This window comes from Gigantopelta aegis, chromosome 3, assembly GCF_016097555.1.
Source record: "Gigantopelta aegis isolate Gae_Host chromosome 3, Gae_host_genome, whole genome shotgun sequence".
Taxonomy (NCBI): Eukaryota; Metazoa; Mollusca; class Gastropoda; order Neomphalida; family Peltospiridae; genus Gigantopelta; species Gigantopelta aegis.
In genome coordinates, this window is record NC_054701.1 from 39,318,285 (window position 1) to 39,340,414 (window position 22,130).

Sequence of the window (22,130 nt, forward strand, 5' to 3'; positions counted from 1 at the left end):
TTGTAATTTTCACATTTATTTGTTATAAACAATTACAAATGAATCGATTCCACACATAAAATATTTTTGCATAAACAGTCACAAATAATTTGAGAATATTGTGATGTGCTTGGGCATTGTATAAACAGAGTCGCGTTTAGTACGACTAGATTCGTGTCTTAACATGTCCTAGCCAATCTCACGCAAGCTGACATATACCGTCAGAGACATGTGTTGTACAAAGACAGCAAACTTGTTGGCAACATCTACTTGGCATAACGTCAAGGTTAGATCAGTCGGTTGAGCGCTCGGCTGAGGTAGGCCTACTTGTGTTGCAGGATCGAATCACCTCGATGGATCCAATCAACTGATTAGTTTTTTCTCGTTTCAACCAGTGCACCACAACTGGTCAAAGGCCGTGGTATGTGCTTTCCTGTCTGTGGGTGGAAAAATGTAGCGGGTTTCCTCTGATGATTAAAAGTCATAATTACCAAATGTTTAACATCCAACAGCCGATTATTAATTAATCAATGTGATCTAGTGGTGTCGTTAAACAAAACAAACTGTAACTTTAACATTAAGACGTGTTTTGCCACAACCCAACGCGCCAAATTCCGTCGATTGCCCACAAAAAGATTGTTCGATATTGTTTTCGCTGCTAAATTAAATTAATTGGCTGCAATAACGTTTTATGGCTATATAATTGAAGGTATAATATTTACATTTCATACCAAAAGTTAATAATAATTTTGGCGGGAAATCACCATTGTGTTCATGACAAAATCTGTATGCAGGATGACACATTTTGACGAGACACATTTTGAAGGTTATCCACATACATTTTCTTTTTGCTGGGAATTCTCACTTACGCTGTCTTATAAGATTATGTTTGTATGGTTTTAATCGCAGGACCGTGTCCTTGTAATACGAAGCTGTCCGCCTATAGTGTCTGATTAATTTATAAAAGAGTCCCTCTGAGGATACAGACAAAACTCAATCTGTACTTCTTCAAACTGAAGGCCGACAATCTTTGTGTCCCTGTAGCTATTCATTATCACTACATCATGCGCGGTTTGTTTCGTGCATGCTTAAAAGATTTGAAAACAACAATCAATGAAGAGTGGACGTAAGGATGGTAGGTATATGGTTCGCGTCGCGGTACTGGCTCCCATCTTGAGAGAGTTCTAACGGATCAACGCAGAGCCGAATCCAAGGGGGAGGGGACCAGGGGACGTGTCCCTCCTAAATATATATTCATGTGCCTCTTTTTTCTGGCTCAAAAACAAAATCATTGTGTTGCCATTTTCACGAGTTGGTCCATGTGCCCCTTTCCCTTAGACTCCCAGAACGTTTCCTGGATCCGCCCCTGTAGTGAGAAGGAACGAGGTTAGTAAACCGATTTCTATTGTCACTAACCACTAATGACTTGCCGATTAACCCAGAGACCTTAACAGAAAACACCGATTGCTGAGGTGTATGCCTAGAACAGCGTATTTGAACCTTTAATTGGATGTAAGCACGAACACCAAGTTAAAAGATAAATGAAATGAGTGTGTCATTGATCATGCGTTGATTGTTAAAGGAGCGCGGGTCGTTCTCATTGAACATTCACAGAGAGTTAAAGTAAAGTTTGTTTTATTTAACGACACCACTAGAGCACACTGGATGTCAAACAGTTGGTAATTTTAACGTATATTCTTAGAGGAAACCCGCTATATTTTTCCAGTAGTAGCAAGGGATCTTTAATATGCACCATGCATATGCAGGATAGCACATGCCACGGCCTTTGATATACCAGTCGTGGTGCACTGGCTGGAACGAGAAATAGACCAATGGGCCCACTGACGGGGATCGATCCCAAACTGACCGCACATCAAGCAAGCGCTTTACCACTGGGCTATATCCCGCCCCTCACAGAGAGTTAGTAACAGTGTTTGTTTTTTATTCAGTTGGAACACTTATCAGCGACTGACAGCGATGGAATGCTATTCCAGGATGTTAATTTTATCTCTTGTTTTAAACAGCCATGACGAAATATTGATTGAAAACATATTTTATTGCATATAATATATATATATATATATATATATATATATATATATATATATATATATGCACGCACGCACGCACGCACGCACGCACACACACACACACGGATTGGATACAAGTTATCCAACTTACGAGGCCCTCTTCTAATTACAAACATTAAATTGTAAATCATTCGATCAATCAATCAATCAATCAATCAATCAAAGTAAACGTTTGTGAAAAATTATTGAATAAACTGAAAGGACAGAAAAGGAAAAGAAAAGGAAATAGAAGTAATCGATAGTATAACAGTATTGATCATTAACATTTTATCTTCTCAGACAACTGGTAAGTAATAACAATATACATGTAATAGTAACAAAGTAACAGCAAATAAATAAATGAATGATTGCGAACCACGAGATAAAGTTTTCTTAGTCAAATCGTTGTATCAGTTTAATGTATTTGTGAACATGCTCAAATACTTGTTTATTAGTATCATCATTAAACGTGTCTCGACCGGTTAATATCATTTGAAGATTAATTGGTTCAAAACTGTTTAGAGATGTTAAAAGAATGTGTCTTTGCTGATTATAAAATTGACATTCAAAGAAATAATTATGAGAGTGTTTTCAAAATAGCGTCCACGATTACATGAGGGATCCATAGTAAGACGACAACGGTATAGGTCTGCATTTAAGGTACTACAGACATGACTTTATCTGGTATGTAAAACATTTTCTTTTCGATTTCCGCATAAATGGTGTAAGGGACATTTGTAAACATCCGGTGCTACTGCTTTTTTTAAAGATGAAATTTGTACCCAATTTCGTATTTCCGCTTTCAGACTATTCCAAAGATCAATTGTTGAATATATAAATGACATGTTTAACATATTCGTTCTAGCAAAATTAATAGATATATCGCTTTGGTTCCTCTGACTATAGTGGAAATATTATGTTGATCAAGAGCAGTATCGATCATAGTCTTTACAAACAAAGAGCATGAAATCAGTGCAGTCAGTGATACATGTATTAATGTATTATTAAGAGGCTTCGTTAGTTTAATCAAACTTATTAAAATCAACATATACTACTGTCCAGTTTTGAGGTTGTTTTCTTTGTTGCCCATTAAAGTACAAGGATGAATATCTGCACCAATTGTCTCTTGTATAGTCACACGAATTTGGATTTGTTAATCATTTAGTTCTTTTAATCATTCATTCATCCATCCATCCATCCATCCATCCATCCATCCATCCATCCATCCACCCACCCACTCACACTCATGATTGGTCATTCAAACCCACTCATTTAATCACTCACCCATCAATCCATCCATTCCTTAGTTGTATTGCATGATCACTAATGCATATATATATATATATATATATATATATATATATATATATATATATATATATATATATCTATCATTTGATAAAATTTACATCCTATAAATTCCACCAGGAAAGAGTAACAGACAAATAAACAGGAGAAATAAATGCTGTAATCAAAACAAGGAAACATATTCCAGGCATATTCGCCTAGCGTTGTTTACTCCCCCGAAGCTCAGTAACTGCCATAAGGTGAATACCGCAATCCAATTGTTTAAAGCAATTTCCTGTCGGTTCCCAAAGTCTGGAATCGTATTAAGCATTTGCCATTCCAGTTGTAACATGGTAAACATGGGCTTGTTCGCAATACATTGCCTAATCGATCAGCTCCTGCCACAGACGGAGCACAGACAGAATGGGGAGAGTTTGAGAATGATGGAGGACCTTAGCATGCCTCCGATATCAGCCCCGACTGGCAGAAAGAGGATGTGACATCATGCCAGTGTTAACATAAAATATGTTGGGTTTTTTTAATATGAAATATATCATAGAAAAAACCCACTTTGAGATCGATAGATAGATAGATAGATAAATAAATAGATAGATAGATATATAGATAGATAGATAGATAGATAGAGATATAGATAGAGGGATGGAGGGATAGATAGATAGATAGATAGACAGACAAGATAGACAAGACACTCAGAAAGGGGATAAATAGAGAGAGAGAGAGAGAGAGAGAGAGAGAGAGAGAGAGAGAGAGAGAGAGAGAGAGAGAGAGAGAGAGAGAGAGAGAGAAACAGAAGAAAACAAATAAAACGAGAGGCAGAAAAGAAAGACAGATACAGAAAGCATGGAGAGAGAGAGAGAAAGAAAGAGAAAGAGACAGAGAGACATAGACAGAGAGAGAATAAAAGAGAACACGAGACACCCATCAAAACCAATATAACAATATATGACTTCTGTATCAGTGCTGCGTTGGTATTTATTTATTATTCACAGCCTTGACTCGCATATATGCACACACAAATGATGAAACAGAGGAAACAGAGAATCTGCAATGCTAATGTCATTTACAGAGAAGCTACATTTACTTGGAACACTGTGCTAAACAAATCGAACATGCGATTCATTCAGGAATGCAATCTATACATAATTCATCTACTTTCACGTAACAGGCATGTTTAAACTAAACACACAAACACACACTAAATAAACCACCACATCATCATGAACTTAATGCAATATTTATTATGTTATTATCGCCACCTCGTAACCAGTCAGACGTTCCGTCATCATCATCATCATCACCACCATCATCATCATCATCATCATCATCATCATCATCATCGTAAAAAAAATATCAAAATTAATATATAAAATTATAACTATAGAAAATAGTCTCTGGTAATAGTCACCCTTACCTATACATCAAAGGTTTTTCTTTTTCTGTGGGTTTTAGGTGCACACTATTGTTACAGTATCACATGTAGGTCGCGAATTTAGAAGAGTAGAAGCTGGTACGGGGAGGCGAAACCACTATCCACTAGCCTTAAGGCCGATGGCATAAAGACCGCAATATCAGATTTATTGGGACGAACAGTGTTTTTCAGTAGACGAGGTAAATGATTACGGTTTTACGAAATGAGCGAAGAGTTGACAACGGCAGACGATAATTTGCGAAAAGGGCGAAATCCGTGCAGCATCGATTGCAATTACGGAGTGATTCTGTCAGTGAACAGAACATCAATACGGGTTTGCTGAAGGTGAAAAATAGACTTAACCGTGTTTACTTTGGGGACAAAGTTCATAGAAAATAAAATGAGGTCTGACACTTGATCTAGGTTTTCATAGCAAACACCATTTTATGATAATCGATTTGCCAGTCTATGCAGAATTGGACTCGTTACTGCACTGGCTGCGCGAAGGCCTGTTTACACAGAACAGATATATCGGTGTCTGAGCAAACATAATTAAAGGGACCGTCCTGGGTGTGTTGTTATTATAAAATGTTTTCGACTAGCAATAAAATATTTTAAGGGCTACAAATTACATAATAAATATAGCTACTAGTTTAAAATATCAGTGATTGCATATTTAATGTTTTTTTGGTCAACCTAATTTGTGGTCTCGTAATATCAATGTGTCACAAGTCAAGGGTACTAAAATAAGAACCATATTATATTTTAGAACATTTATTGTAAATACTTGGGTAATTGAGAATATATTGTTGAACTGTGTGTCATAGCTTGCTAATTCAAACTATATTTTTATACTGTAATCACTAGCAGAGGTGTTTGTAAAGAACTTGGGCTTGGGCTTACATTGGTGAACACTTTTGTTTGTGAGTGAAGCATGCATAGTGGGAATATAGTTGGGAGATGTAATGAGTTGTGGGCAGTCACATAACGTTCTTGAGAGAGAAACTGTGTGTTAAGATATTGTGAAATATTTTATTCTGTATAACTCTGAGTTGATGACAACCTGTATTTGTGTATTGGGTCCTGGTGATGACGAACGTAGATGATGTTTTCTGGGAGTTGGCGAAGAGTGAGTCTGGTGAAGGGCGGTGGTGATAATGGTGAACAGAGAAGATGATCAGTGAATGATCGTGACGACGGTGTCAATGATTTTGACGAACGGCGAAGGTGATCTGAGTGACCCTGACAAAGAGTGTTGATGATTCTGGTGAATTATGTTGGTAATAATGGTGAATTGAGAAGATGATCAGTGAATGATCGTGACGAGGGTGTCAATGATTTTGGCGAACGACGAAGGTGATCTGTGAATGATCCTGACAAAGAGTGTTGATGATTCGGGTGAATGATGGTGGTAATAATGGTGAATGGAGGAGATGATCAGTGAAGGATCGTGATGAGGGTACCAATGATTCTGGTGAACGGAGATGATCAGTGAATGACCGTGACGAGGGAGTTAGTGATTCTGGTGAACGACAGGGGTATTAGTGGTAAACGACAACGGTGATCAGTGAATGATCATTATGAGGTGTGATGATTCTAGTGAATGATAATAATGATAATGGGGAATGGTGAAGATGATCAGTGAATGATCATGACAAGGGTGATGATGAGGGTGACTTATGATGATGAATTGTGAAATGTGATGAATAGTGGAAGACAGACATTTTAGTATTATTTTGTGGTTAAAAGATTTTTACTCTATTTAATAGTGATTCATAGTTTAATTTACATGTGATATGTGTTACATGCGTGAAAGTGCAATATGTATTGGTTGGGAGGGAAGTGTTATGTAAATAAATGTGTATGAATGATTCCTGAGTTGTCGTCTTGTTTCTTTTGGGATACCGACCCGTGACACAATGTTTTTGACAAGTAATAAAATATTTAAACGACTAAAAATTACATACCAATTATAACTTGTTGTTTAAAATATCAGTGCCTTTATATTCAATGTCTTTCTGGTCGTTAATGTTTTACCAGTAACTATATTCTATCTCGGATAGAAGAAAAAACAACGCATCCATAAAGTGGGTTCGATCTTACATCCCATCACATCTCAGGTGAGCACTCTCCCAATACAATACGCTGACCTCACCTTTTCTTGGTCTGAATAATAGACCTATATATATTGCAAAAAAGAGTGATATATATATATATATATATATATATATATTATATCAGCACTCGTTGATAAAACTATAAAAGTCCCCAGCAAGCATCGGATTTTATACTTTTATCAACTAGTGCTGATAATTATAATACCACAATACACTCGGGGAGTATCCTCTGTATATTCATTCTCCCGAATATGCCATATTGCGTTTCCCATCCCTTAAATTGATAAAAGTAAGAAAACTGAAACATCACTTAGATAATTGAATATTAATTAAAAACTCACAGAAACAATTTTATAGCACAAAGGCACCTGAAATTATTTGAACAAATCAAGGCCATGAAGCTGAACCTAAATCAAAATAACGCAAATCTGATTTTCATTCAGTATTTTATAACAATCAAGCGATTAATAAAGATTTCAAGATAGATAAAATGTATTCTCAGGCTGAAATTACACTTATGCATTATTTTTAAAAAAAAGTGTCCTTCTCTGTTACTAATTTTTCAAAGAACACGTCAACACATTAACGCCGGTCAGCAAACAGAGCCTATGATGTATAATGATAAACCAAGACATATTACATGATTCATTCCAAGTAGAGAAAACCACAATTTTTTCAAATAATATTAACGAAAAGTACCGTCAATTCCAGTTTTCTACAAATGATCAGGCAAAAAAAAAAAAAAAAAAAGATGGGTCTCTGCGTATGTTTATTCACTGTCAACACCGTAACGGGCATAATTAATATACTGATGTATTAAATGAATATGATTCATTCAGAGATCATCATAAATGGATGCTTCGAAGATAGCTTGGCAATTCAACATAGCTAATAAAAAATAATGAAATGAAAATTTGTTTTTTGTTAACTTTTGTCAACACCATAACGGTCAACACCGTAACATTATGACATCACGATTTTGATCAAGAGTCTAAATAACCACATGTTCAACATGAAATAGCTCACTAATTTACTGAGGTGTCTCTAAACATATATTTCTTTGCACTCCTATTGTTTTAACCAATTGGGTCCAACATTCTATCTTCGTGACAACTGAAAGCTTTCTCAGTATTCCTTGTTAAAACAAATTAAATATGTTCATGCTATATTGCTCTTTGATGGGTTACTAAAAATATGAAGCAGTAAATGTTCACCACGTATAAAATATTTTGATTTGTTATTAACAGAAAACAAAGTATGTCAACACCGTAACATCCAGCCATTGCGGGGTTGAAAAACTATCTAAATAACCATGTTAGATGTGAAGTAGCTTTAAATAGATATGAAATAATTTTAAAAGATACAGAGGTATCGTTAAACAAACATTCATTTCATATCTGAATGACTTTGCCGTTTTAATTAGATGAAGTGTAATTGTACCCAAAACAAAACTTCACTTTTACATGTTACGTATCAGCGGCATTCTTTATAACTCAAAGAAAATGTTTTGTAGAATTTTGGTTCAATGTCTTTTATTATTCACCAATTATTTACGAATTTTCGATGACTCACCATCTGTTACGGTGTTGAACAACTATCAGACCCTGTTCCGGAAAACAAGTTGATAAAAATAATAAAAATCCTGTATAAAGATCGCTGCTTGAATTTGAAATACATTCACCTGACCCCAGAGATAAGACATAAAACATCATATTTCCAAAACATAGGTTTATGAAAGGTACCACTATGCAAAGTGTCACATTATGGGATAATGATCCATGATGTTTTCAGATATATATACAATGTGTGTGTGTATATATATATATATATATATATATATATATATATATATATATATATATATATATACAATGTGTGTGTATATGTATATGTATATATATATATATATATATATATATATATATACACACACACACACACACACACACACACACACACACACACACACACACATAAATACATACATACATACTGTATATGGTTAGTGTTTCAAATGACGTCTGAAAACATTCATTTGTCGTCCCTCTATCACACGAAATTTACTCAGACCTGTGAGGGGCAATGTGTGATCCACAACCAATACTTATGATTAAATTCCTCTTTATTACCCAGAAAGAATGCCCTGTTTGGCACTTGAAAATCCCAGCTGTGGCCAAACTTGCCAATTACTCTTGTGCCGCGCCTTCAAAAGATAGTCCCAAAAGATCCCTTTATTAATTAGGCGGTTTCTAGGTCGATAGAACGCTGCACTACAATTTCCAAACCTCTTGCCAGCGGCAGAAGGTAAACACAATATATTAGTGCTTGGACGAGAAACCACCGTAACATACTAACACCATTAGTTGTGATAAAAAATCTTTTTGTTGGACTCGATACACAGGATTTCCGGAGCGGAGCAATGTTTTTGTTGCATGGGAGTGTGTGGAGGCCTTGTTAAGAAATGCTCTAAAGGATTTTTTTTTTTAATTTAACTTATATTGACATAAAAAAAACCCCATATATCAATATTCTGAGAGACTACTGAAGAAAAAACAAAATATGTTGCATGTTTAAAACATTTAACAGTGGGAACTAGCTTTTATTCCATAAAACCAAAAGATCTTTAAAGGGACATTCCTGAGGTTACTGCAATATTTAAGATATTGTCGACTAACAGAGACTTTTTAACGATTATAATTACATACGAAATATATTTTTCTGCATTAAATATTAGTGGCTGCATATTAAACGTGTTTCTGATCGTTCTAATATTTGTACTAGGTTAAATGTCATTTTATTTGAAATTATTTGAAGACAAAATCCAGTTTGGGCTTCTACAAATATTAAGACGACCAGAAACACATTGAATATACAGACATTGATATTCTAAACAAGAAAATATATTTAATATGTAAGTTTAATCGTAGAAATATTTTATTAGTCGGAAACATCTTACAATGCAGCAAACTCAGGAATGTCCCTTTAACCACCATTTTATTTCCATTATCCAAATTAAAAAGGAAATTAAATCAGTTTTTCTTGGTATAGTTTCTTTTGGACGTCATTGTATATTGGAAAACAACAACAACACTGAAACAAAATTTACATTCTGTTAATTATATAATCCCTCGTCGAAATAACGATGTCTGAATATACGTTTTCTACAACACATTTCTTTACCATCAAAATCATGTTATACTCAAAACGAATGGACACCAATTTTGTGCAACCTGGGTTTTTTTTTCTTTGACCATATAACCGGTCTGATACATATAATTGATGCTTTTAGTGATTTATCAATCGATATTTAAATGTAACTCTGGGACGACAGGTTTAATTATCCGAATTACATAGAAATGACGTCTCAGACATCTTGTGTAGCAAACAGAACACGCAATTATTCCATCAGCTTGACAACAGTTGCTTGCACTGAAGTCGTCTGCTACAGACAAACGAAAGAAATAATTAAGTGCTAAATTCTGTCAGCTGAACACATCATATATACATTACTATAGGGCGTTTGTGTCAAAAGGGAACCAATGATTTAGAATGCAACTCATTAATGAATAAGGCTAAAACTCATACAAAAACGTATTTTGAAGTTTTAAAGCCATGCCAACTCCTATGAGATTTTTACATTAAAAAAAAAATTACTATCAAATTGAAGGTTGAATCTCATTTTAATAAGGGGTGGAGGTAAAATACTGGATCAGCCATGTAGGCAGTTTCATCAGAATTATTTCTAGTAATCGATAATAAGAATACTTACACAACAGACTCAAACGAACAACAATTGGACAATGTAAAGATCTGCACAGTGGTCCATCACCTTACCCCTGGAGAGGAACACAGTGAACCATACAAACGAGCCTGACACTGGCCATGATTGATGAACAGTACCCCGAGACATCATAGGCACATTTTCCTACAGGGAAACACTGCACACACTATGCTGCAGAGGTTGAGGCTCTCATTCATGCTGCCCACATCATCAGCACCAGAGAGGAGAACTGCTCACATGTCGTCTTCCTAACTGATGCTCTCTCTGCCCTCCAGGCTCTTGAAAACAACAAGCTTTATAGACTTTCAGAAGCCCTACATCCTATCAGCAGTGTCAACCAAGTCGTGTTACAGTGGATCCCTGCTCACTGTGGCATACCAGGAAAGGAAAATGCAGACAGACTGGCAAAACTGGGTGCAGCTAAAGAATAGGAGGATAACTGGGTGACATATGAAGAGATGAAATCCCATATTAAATCTCTCTATAGACCTCCCAAACAAACTAATGATTATTACCTGCTGTCCCGTCAGGAACAGGTAATAATTCTCCGACTAAGGACTGGACACAACAGGCTGAACCATCATTTGCATAAGAGGTTCCGACTGGTGCCTTCTTCCATGTGCTCCTGTGGAGAAGCAGAACAGACGACCGAACATGTCATCCAAGACTGCATACACCTACAGCAGCTGAGAGAGACTACCTGGACAACAAGAACTCTCCAGAAGAAGCTGCATGGCACAAGAAGTGATCTACAGAGAACAGTATCATTTATAGTCACTGTTGGCCCCCACGTGTAGTCAACAAGCGAACGAAAAGAAGAAGAAGAATACTTACACAAAGACATGAGGCAGAAATGCACGTGCAATTGCATTACTTTTGCTGTTCCATCAGTAGCCTTCATCCCCGTATCACAAAAGGAAAAATTTAACTTATAGAATTTGATGACAGTTTGTTAAGAAACTTTTTCATTTACACTGATTTATAACATTATTCATTATAAAGTTACGCACCATTCAATTGCTTCCCGTTAGACTATACACATGGAAATAGAAAACAATCAATAATATAAGCTATTTCTCGTTCACACCGGAATCTTGACGGTACTTAATCCTATTACATCATTGTGGGATATTTCTGTCTTCTTTTTTTTCTTGCTTAAAATAGTTCATTGTCTTCACATTTTAGTCACATGAAGTTTATTTCAGTGCGTACATCCTTCCGGCACTCCACAACCCAAGATGTTAAGTTTTTATTCTGAAGATGAGCAACTCTGGTATTTTCCGTATTTAAGTTCTGGGCTTGAATATGGAAAATACCACCTTGGAGAAGATACAGTTTTATCTCAAATTAGGCCAAAGGCTTAAATTGAAATGTTCAAAAATATTTATACTAAAATAAAGGAGAAAAGTGTACGTTAGGATAGTGACTGAGTACATAAAGTGAAAGTGTGCGTTGTTTAACGACACCACTAGAGCGCATTGATTTATTAAGTCGTGGCATGGGATTTTTAATCCAGATACCGACTCCAAACCCTGAGTGAGTACTCCGCAAGGCTCAATGGGAAGGTGTAAACCACTTGCACCGACCAGTGATCCATAACTGGTTCAACAAAGGCCATGGTTTGTGCTGTCCTGCCTGTGGGAAGCGCAAATAAAATATCCCTTGCTGCTAATCGGAAGAGTAACCCATATAGTGGCGACAGCGGGTTTCCTCTCAAAATCTGTGTGGTCCTTAACCATATATCTGACGCCATATAACCGTAAATAAAATGTGTTGAGTGCGTCGTTAAATAAAACATTTCTTTCTTTTCTTTCTTTCTTTGATTTATTAATCATCGGCTACTGGATGTTAAACCATTTGGTAATTTTGAATCGTAGTCATCAGAGGAAACCCGCTACATTTGTCTCATTGCAACAATAGATCTTTTATATGTACTTCCTCACAGACAGGGAAGCACATACCACGGCCTTTGTTCAGTTGTACTGCACTGATGGAACGAAAAAACAAAAACAAATCAGCAGAATGGATCCACCGAAGTGGTTCGATCCTGAGACGCAAGCACTCAACCGACTGAGCTAAATCCCACCCAGGACAGGACAGGGTTTGAGGTGGGTGGGAGAAGGGACTGCCCGCGCAAGTCATATGCAAGAGAGCACTGGCAGCCCGACCTGGCATTTTTCCATTAGCAACGCAGGATCTTTTATATGCATTTTTCGGCAGACAGGACAGCACATACCACGGCCTTTGATATGCATACCAGTAATGTGATACTGTTTGTGACGGGGAAAACCCAATCGCAGAATGCGTCCAGCGAGGACGTTCGATCCTGCTACCAAGGCACCTCAAGCGAGCACTCTACCGACTGAGCTAGATCTTGCCCCGCCCCAGAATACATAATACACCGGTCATGACAACGTTAGTCACGTACGGAACATGTTTCGATGTCCAAGGCATCGGATGATGCCATCAACTGATTGAGGGGGCAGTTGTAAATTCGACTTGCAACCGAAGAGGATCAAAACATACATGCAGGAAAGGCGAGAGTGGTGTGTTTTTGAAGCCTATGAAGTTAAAGTTTGTTTTTGTTTAATGACACCACTAGAGCACATTGACTTATTAATCATCGGCTATAGGAAGTTAAATATTTGATAAGTTTGACTCGTAGTCTTCAGAGGAAACCCACAACATTTCCCCATAACAACAAATGATCTTTTATATGCACTTTTCGACGGACAGGGCAGCACATACTACGGCCTTTGATATGTATACCACTAGAGCACATTGATTTATTAATCATCGGATACTGGATGTCAAGCATTTGGTAATTCTGACATATAGTCTTAGAAAGGAAACACACCACATTTTCCCATCAGTTTCCACCCCGGCATACAGGATAGCACATACCACGGCCTTTGATATACCAGTCAGTGTGCACTGGCTGGATCGAAGCCTATGAATATAACTGTTAGTTTAATGGGGTATACGACGTTTACTTAATGTGTAATTTCTACCTTTCTTCATGAAACCACTGCTGGCACGTTTTCATATTTGAAATATCGAGTTATCTATATAAGATATCAAAATTATACATGATATTAATTAATGTTTATGATTTTTAAATATCACGATTGAATGTTAAGACGGAGAAATATGAACATTTGCAACTAAAATAATGCATCTTTAATTTTAGTACTTTTTAAATATTTTTTAAAAATATTTTGTCAGGGGGTTTCCTATTAAAAAGCAATTAAGCCCATAGGCACAAAAACGGTGGAATGTCCGGTTTTGAAGCGCTTGAGCTTCATTTTGCGTGGGCTTAAATACTAGAAATTAATGTAGTTCTATTTGTGATCGGTATAGGAAGTGTTTTGATTTGTCACATCGTGACGATTCAGTAGGTTATGTTTTTAAAAGAATCTTACACATTAAAATCTTGGTATCAGGCGCGGATCCAAGGGGAGGCACACACACACCTTTTTTTGCCGACGTCAAAAAAAAATAAATAATAATAATAATAATAATAATAAAAAAAAATTAATTAAAAATTAATTAATTAATTTTGTTTTAAAGTCTGTTCAAACAAACACCTCATACCATGTCCGACGGAACCCCCTACACCCTTTCACAAAACTATGGATCTCTGCCTAGATATCACAATTATAGGGCGGCACATATCCCATTTGTAAAGCACTCCTGGCTGATGTGCGGTCGGTCTAGGATCGAATCCCGTCGGTGGGCGCATTGGGCTATTTCTCGCTCTAGCCAGTGCACCACGACTGGTATATTAAAGGCCATGGTATATGCTATCCTGTCTGTGGGATGGTGCATATAAATTATACCTTGCTACTAATGGAAACATGTAGCGGGTTTCCGCTCTAAGACTAATGTCAAAATTACCAAATGTTTGACATCCAATAGCTGATGATTTAAAACCAATGTGCACTACTAGTTGTGTCGTTAAACAAAAACAATCAATAACATTTAACTTTTCATCAAAATTATAGTAATCGAGCGCCAAGCAGTGACACCAACTCGCTGTCTTGCACCTCTATAGAAAGGGCAATCACGAATTCACACATGCTGTTCAGAAGTAAATATTCAAAGTAAGAAACTGCACAGACGCGGATTCTAATTTGTTTTTGCATGATGTCTACATGCAGCTACATAAATCAGGCCCGTAGGAACGACTTCGGGAGTGTGTGTGGGGCTGGGGGGGGGGGGGGGGGTGCACTGACAGATTGGGTACAAACTCTATATCAGATTTTGGTTACGGGCCTGTAAATGCAAGTTGTACATATTTTTAGGGAATACACCAGAGCGAGTATGGTCCAGACCCCCTAAACACCACACTGGATCCGCACCTGCTGTAAGTTTTAATCGGGGGTTGGAACAGTGCTGTATTTCTCTCAGATGGTGATACATTCAGGTGGTTGCCAGACATATATATTGACAGAAGAACGTGTACCTTTAACATATTAACTGATCAACATCAGTCCAATCGCTACCATTCCTAAAATTAGTAAAGAGGTTTTTCATTATTCGTTAAATAAACTGCTTATACCAGGCGTTTATGCAAGGGGACGAAATCTCCCCTACTCAAGCAAATGTTCGCCAGTCTAGACCACTCCCCCCCCCCCACCCCCACCTGCACAATTTCCCCCCACACACGCCTGCACAATTTCCCCCACACGCTCCTGCACAATTTCCCCCACCCCCACCTGCACAATTTCCCACACACGCGCCTGCACAATTTCCCCCACCCCCACCTGCACAATTTCCCCCACACGCGCCTGCACAATTTCCCCCACCCCCACCTGCACAATTATCCCCCACCCCCACCTGCACAATTTCCCCCACCCCACCTGCACAATTTCCCACACACGCGCCTGCACAATTTCCCCCACCCCCACCTGCACAATTTCCCCCACCCCCACCTGCACAATTTCCCACACACGCACCTGCACAATTTCCCACACATGCTTAATATTACAACCCATTACCAGTGCACTTTCTATGTTTATGACCCAATAACGTTCTTGCTTTCAGTGAGGATATTGTTTATGAGATTACATTCTCACAATGCAGCTAAAAGGATTTTACAAGCTCTAAAAGTCTAATACAGACCCTTAATGGATCCACAACCAGTTTCAAAAATACGATTATCGGCAATTACTTCTCTTTTTTTCCGTTGCAAGCCGTATTATAGTGGTCCACATATTATAATTATTTGCAGAAAGACATCTTACAGGCATTCGAAAGTTACACAACGATGATTTCGATCGTGCGTCGCTCTTCTCAGTTTCATTTTGCGTAACCGCTTTTTCGATCTCGCATTTGATTTAAGACATGTTTTACGTGGTCATAATGGGTATTGCAAAATCAATTGGCAATGACGTAGCCAGCATGAGGCATACGAGGCGCTTGCCTCGTCTGGAATTTCCCCAGATTTATTTTATTTTACCCATGACACCGATATTTATTTTACAGGTCTGGGTTTCTCTCGACGTTTTTTCCTCTTTGGCTACATCCCAGAATCGGCTTCCTGAATTTAGTTTTGTAACTCATACGTACACAAATGTTTATTTTCTTAGGGGAATTCGAAATAATATAATAATTTTAGCGCTATTTTGTTTGGATTGTTACCTAATATTTCAATGGCCCCTGAGAGGAATGTCTTATTACTGTATATTAGTAATGACAAAACAATCAGTGACTGTCTGTATGTAGTAGTGTTGGTATAAAGTAATCTAGTTCTGTTGGTAGAGCGCTGGACTCTAAACATTGAGGGTCTCTGGTTCGTAAACCCCCCCTCAGTGGACGTAGATTTTTCTGTTACACACACACACACACACACACACACACACACACACACACACACACACACACACACACATACATACACATATATATATATATATATATATATATATATATATATATACTCAACAACGAAAGTTTACCAAATATCTTTTATGACGTCTAAATTTGCCATGGTTGAATAAACTAAATTAAAATACACAACAAAACAAAATTGAACATTATATATTTATTTGGCCATATAACATGTTAAAGTGCTAAGCTAAACATTACTGTAGAATACATGAGATAGAGAGTAACCAATGACTGTTTAATTAAAAGGCTTAAGACAATAAAGCAAACTGACTGCTGATGTTAACAAGTGTAACGTGTATTATTAAAATGTAACGAGCAAGTTTGTATAAGCACAATGCTTACTTTGAGTGCAGATCATCTGCAGATGTATACCAAAACCATGTTAAATGCATTTCTATCTAGCTTATAACCCTCCAATAATAAAGTATATATATATATATATATATATATATATATATATATATATATATATATATATATATATATATATATACATGTATATATGTATATATATATTATGCAAGATAAAATAAAAATGTGACCTACAATACTAAGACAAAGGAATGATGTATCGCGGGAAGTCTACAGACTCATATGCACATGTATGGAAACTTGATCCCTACCCCTGGGGCCAATGTGCAGAGCCCAACTAAACTAGCCTACTATTAGCCTGCCTAATTTGTCATGGACTGTTAGACATAATTATCACGCTTAACGTACTGGGAAACTATATATACGTGTAATACTACCAATTAACAAAAACATATACATTGTAACCTACCTACGCATACTAAACTAAGGTTATATTCTATAACAACATGTAAGTAATTAATCTGTTATCATAAACACATGAAAGAGGTTTCAACCAACCAATGATGTGTATTTTAATTAACCATTTTCAGCCAGTGTACAGAAAATGACCAAATGGTAAACATTTCAAATGTGAATACTAATTAATAAAAATAGGTTAATTTATAAATGTTATGTCATTTCTTTTAACATTAGCTAAACTTTTGTTGTTGAGTATATATATCCTTATTGCAAGAATCTGTACGTGTTATATTATTACCGACTACCACAAGGAACACACAGCTCGAGTTCATCCCAGAACGGTTAATGCAATTTTCAGATTGCAGTCTTCACAGTTCCAGTTTTAAACAGATTTGTTACATCTGGGGAAAATTGCATGTTGGAAGCTGTAATTGCATTAGTGTTTCGAAGACTGTTACGCGCTATTTCAGGACCAAAATCTGCAGCCTTGCTTTTAGCATACGAAGTCATATTGAATAGATTGTAGACATTTAAAGGTGCACGGTCTTCTGACAACAACGTACCGTAAATATTCTAGTTGAAAGTTATACTTTAAATTTGTTCCTAAAAATAACAGACTATACAGACTGGTTTATCCTATTGTTTAAGGAAACTGAACGTTAAAATCTGTTTTGTTTAACGACACCACTGGAGCACATTGATTATTGAATGTCAAACATACGGTAACCCGCTACATTTTTTTCATTACCGACAAGGTATCTTTTATAAATGATGCACTTTCCTTCAGACATGATAGTACATAATAAAGCCCCAGTAACACATAGCTAAAGACCATTTTACGACCACTTAAGAACACCCACCTCCATATATCGGCAAACGTCTTGCGACCAAAAGCAAAAAAACTTGCCCCTCACCCCCCCCCCCCCCCCCCCCCCCCCCCCAAAAAAAATAAATAAATAGTATCAGTCTTTGTAAAACCAGGGAAGATTGTTTGGCGACTGGTTTGCGACTGGTTGGGGACTGGTTTGCGACTGGTAGGCGAGTGATCGGAGTTCGATTGCAGATCAGTTGCCGATCGATCGCCAACCATTTTGAAATGGCTATAGTATTTGTACTCTGGCTGGTTTGTTCTCTTGATCTTGTCTCTTGGTCGGCGATCAGCAAATGAATTCATTTATTTCAACTTATTTTCGTGCTTATTTCCAATTAAGGTTCAAGCACGCTGTCCTGGGCACACACTTCAGCTATCTGGGCTGTCTGTCCAGGATAGTGGGTTAGTTGTTAGTTTGTTAGTGGTTAGTGAGAGAGAAGAGGCTGTAGTGGCCTTACACCTACCCACTGAGCCATAAAGAACTCGCTCTGGGTTGGAGCCGGTACCGGGCTGCGAACCATGTATCTACCAGCCTGTAGTTCGGTGGCTTAACCACTGCTCCACCGAGGCCGGTGGCAAATGAATGATCGCAGACCTCTCAGCACATATATTTATATGGTGATATCACTTGATCTGCGAGCGGTCGCAAGCAGGTCAGGTCAGGTCATAGGGCTTTACGTGCACATTCAGAGCAAGCTGTTGTAGCGCTCGCCTGTTCTGGGCACAAGAGCCGGCTCTTCTGTCCAGGACAGGAAAGGTGGGGATAGGAAAGAGGAGGGACCGCCTGCACTGGCAGGTGCAAGGGAGCACCAGCAGCCCGACCGTGGTCGGTAACAGGCGGGGGAGGGGGTGGTGGGTAGTGGTGCTATGGAATTTTGAAGGAGCAAACAAATGCCAAAGAGAAAAGGTGCGCAGTTTTGATCAAGGAAATTTGGCGCAATTTTGAGCGGTCGGTCAAAAAAGAAAGATCAAGAGCTAACATAGTTTTTGAATTTAGTGAGTCGAGAGTAGCTCGTTAATCAGACCTATTTGATGCTGGGTGTGGCATGACAACCCAGGGGAGACTCAAACAGTTTGTGTATATACACCGGTAGGTAAGGCGCCGTGATGTTGTCCCGGGAGTTTTGTTGGTCTTGTCGTTTTGAAGGCGTCCTCCTTTTCAGTGTCACGAAGTGCCCAAGTAGTCCACCAGCAGCAAGTACAATGTATTTGGGTTTAGGGGAGGCCGGTGGCGATCAGTCTTCCATGGTCCCCAACTGATCGCTGACTGGTCTGTGATCAAAATACCCCCCTCCGCCACCAAGAAATCACTTTGCGACTAATCTGGGACCGGTCTGGGACTGATCGTCTACTGATCGGCAACTAATCCCCAACCTATGAAAAATCTTGGCGACCGTTTGGCGACCAATTTGGTCGCAAGAAGGTTTTTGGTGCAACACCTGCAACAGTCTTGCGACGAAAATGACGAAAAAGTGATCGGCGATCAATGAAGACCAATATAAGATCACTAAAGACCGCTAAAGACTTGTTTACGACCATTTGCATATAACGCTCTATACATGTGCTCTAATGGATGTCAAACATATGGTAATTCTACAAAACACACACACACACACACACACACACACACACACACACACACACACACACACACACACACACACACGCACGCACACAGAGACACACACATACATACATACATAAATACATACGATGTGATACATGCACACACCACTAGAGCACATTGATAATTTATCAATCTTCCGCTATTGGATGACAAACATTTGGTAATTTTTGACATACAGTCGCAAAGTGGTGACATTAAACCACTAATGTAACCAGGATTTTAACTTGAGTCATGTTATGGGGCGACAGACAAATGTATATGGTGGTGAGGGAAAATGAGGGTGTGATTGGGAGGGGTAGGGGGTGGGGTTGTAAACTTTAGCGCCTACTCAAGTTACTGATGTAGTTCGCCCGAAGAAGATCCATAGACTGTCAAAGTTATTCATTACGCTTCCGGAGTGTGGAAGAGTTTATTTGTTTAGAATATTTTTTTTACAGAAAAAGTTTCCTTTCAGTATGGGCAAAAAGCAGCACCAGAAAGATAAATTGTAAGTATATCAGTACAAAACAGGAAAATGTATATTTAAAGAGTCACGTTGAGAGTAATTATGACTATTAAGTCTATTATGTGGACTATTTGTTACAGTTTATAAGTTTGGTGCCATTACATTACATAAATTCGAATGCCACCTATTTCCGAACATGTTAAATTTAAAGAGAATCTGACACGGTTACTTAATATCAAATTCATAATAACTCAAAAGTTATGAGATGGCCACATATATTGTTGAGAATCAGTTGAAAGTTTATTGCTTATCAATCGGTTTGAATTATTAGAAGTTAAAATCATGCACCTAATCCTCTTGCCACCGGTCTGTCTCGTCCAGGTGATTTTGCCACGGGTGAGATAGCCTTAAATTTAGTGTTGGGTTAAGTCGCCGTACATTATGCATGTAATTAGATGGGATTGTGGCCATTTCAAATGTTTACATTACTAACATACATGCATAATGGACAGTGACTTTGCTCAACAATAAATGCAAATTACGGCTATCTTGCCCGTGGTGAAGTCGCATGGGACGGGTGAGATAGACCAGTGGTGAGATTGTCTTGGCCCCACTTTGTCAACTAGGATAAACCCTACATGCTACAAATAATTCATTTTAAATACAAAATGATACCTATTCATTATCTGGATTTTTTAATGAGAACAAAAGAAAGAAAGAAAGAAATGTTTTATTTAACGATGCACTCAACACATTTTATTTATGGTTATATGGCATCAGACAGGATAGCACAAACCATGGCCTTTGTTGAACCAGTTATGGATCACTGGTCAGTGCAAGTGGTTTACACCTACCCATTGAGCCTTGCGGAGCACTCACTCGGGGTTTGGAGTCGGTATCTGGATTAAAAATCCCATGCCTCGACTGGGATCCGAACCCATTACCTACCAGCCTGTAGACCGATGGCCTAACCACGACGCCACCGAGGCCGGTCATGAGAATTAATACAAACCGCAACTTATTTGGATGTTTTGTCCTTGACCTGTAGCTAGTGATATCTTTCAATGATTGATTAAATCTAATAAAAAGTTGATGATCTATCATCAATGTGATGATCAATAATTATAAAAATCCATAATTGATTGTCACACAAAATAATTAACTGTAATTGTTCAGTCTACAGTCTTGCTATAAATTTAATAAATATTTTTGGTATGTGCTGTCTTGCCTATACATGGACATGTATGCATTGTGTACTATGTATAACATACTGGTTTGTGTTCTTTCAGATACCTGACAACAACAGAATGGAAAAATGAGTGGGGTGGCTATAAAGGAACTCAAAACACTGGACAAAATGCTCGGTTTCGTCGCCTACCATTTCACTCCTGCAGGTTAGTTAGTTTGAACATCTTTGTAAAACTTGGATGACATTCCATACATGTACAAATGTATATGTGGTATGCGAGGGAAAAATCAAAATAGTTGAAACAGATATATATGCTTCCATTATATATATATATATATATATATATATATATATATATATCCGGTAACTTATACATTTTCTTAATGCAGATATGTGTTTATGTAGCAAGTTCTCTGTAGTGATTCTTGTTGGCCTAGCACATGAATTGCATGGTAAGGTCATCAAAGTGACGTCATCTTGCAGGCAGAGAAAAGATAACTTGCATTTTATAACAAGCTTGCTGTGAAGTCCTATACAAAATGTACATAAAGAATCCCAGGCCGTAATCTAGTGAGCAGTTAACTTGAAGTGATTCTATAACATTTTGGGTCGAGTTCAATTTCAAAAGCAAAATCACACAACGGAAAATCAAGACACAAACCTTTTTAGTGTC

General features: G+C 37.7%; 1 protein-coding gene across 1 annotated transcript in view; it reads left to right on the forward strand.

The window, feature by feature from the left end:
• The first annotated feature begins 20,178 nt into the window (after positions 1 to 20,178).
• LOC121368027 (RING-type E3 ubiquitin-protein ligase PPIL2-like) overlaps positions 20,179 to 22,130 on the forward strand; it is a 29,147-nt gene continuing 27,195 nt past the window's right edge. The window contains exons 1-2 of the mRNA XM_041492538.1: positions 20,179 to 20,310; positions 21,558 to 21,662. Of these exons, the coding sequence (XP_041348472.1) occupies positions 20,279 to 20,310; positions 21,558 to 21,662 (137 nt within the window). The 5' untranslated portion in view covers positions 20,179 to 20,278. The remainder of the gene's footprint in view (positions 20,311 to 21,557; positions 21,663 to 22,130) is intronic.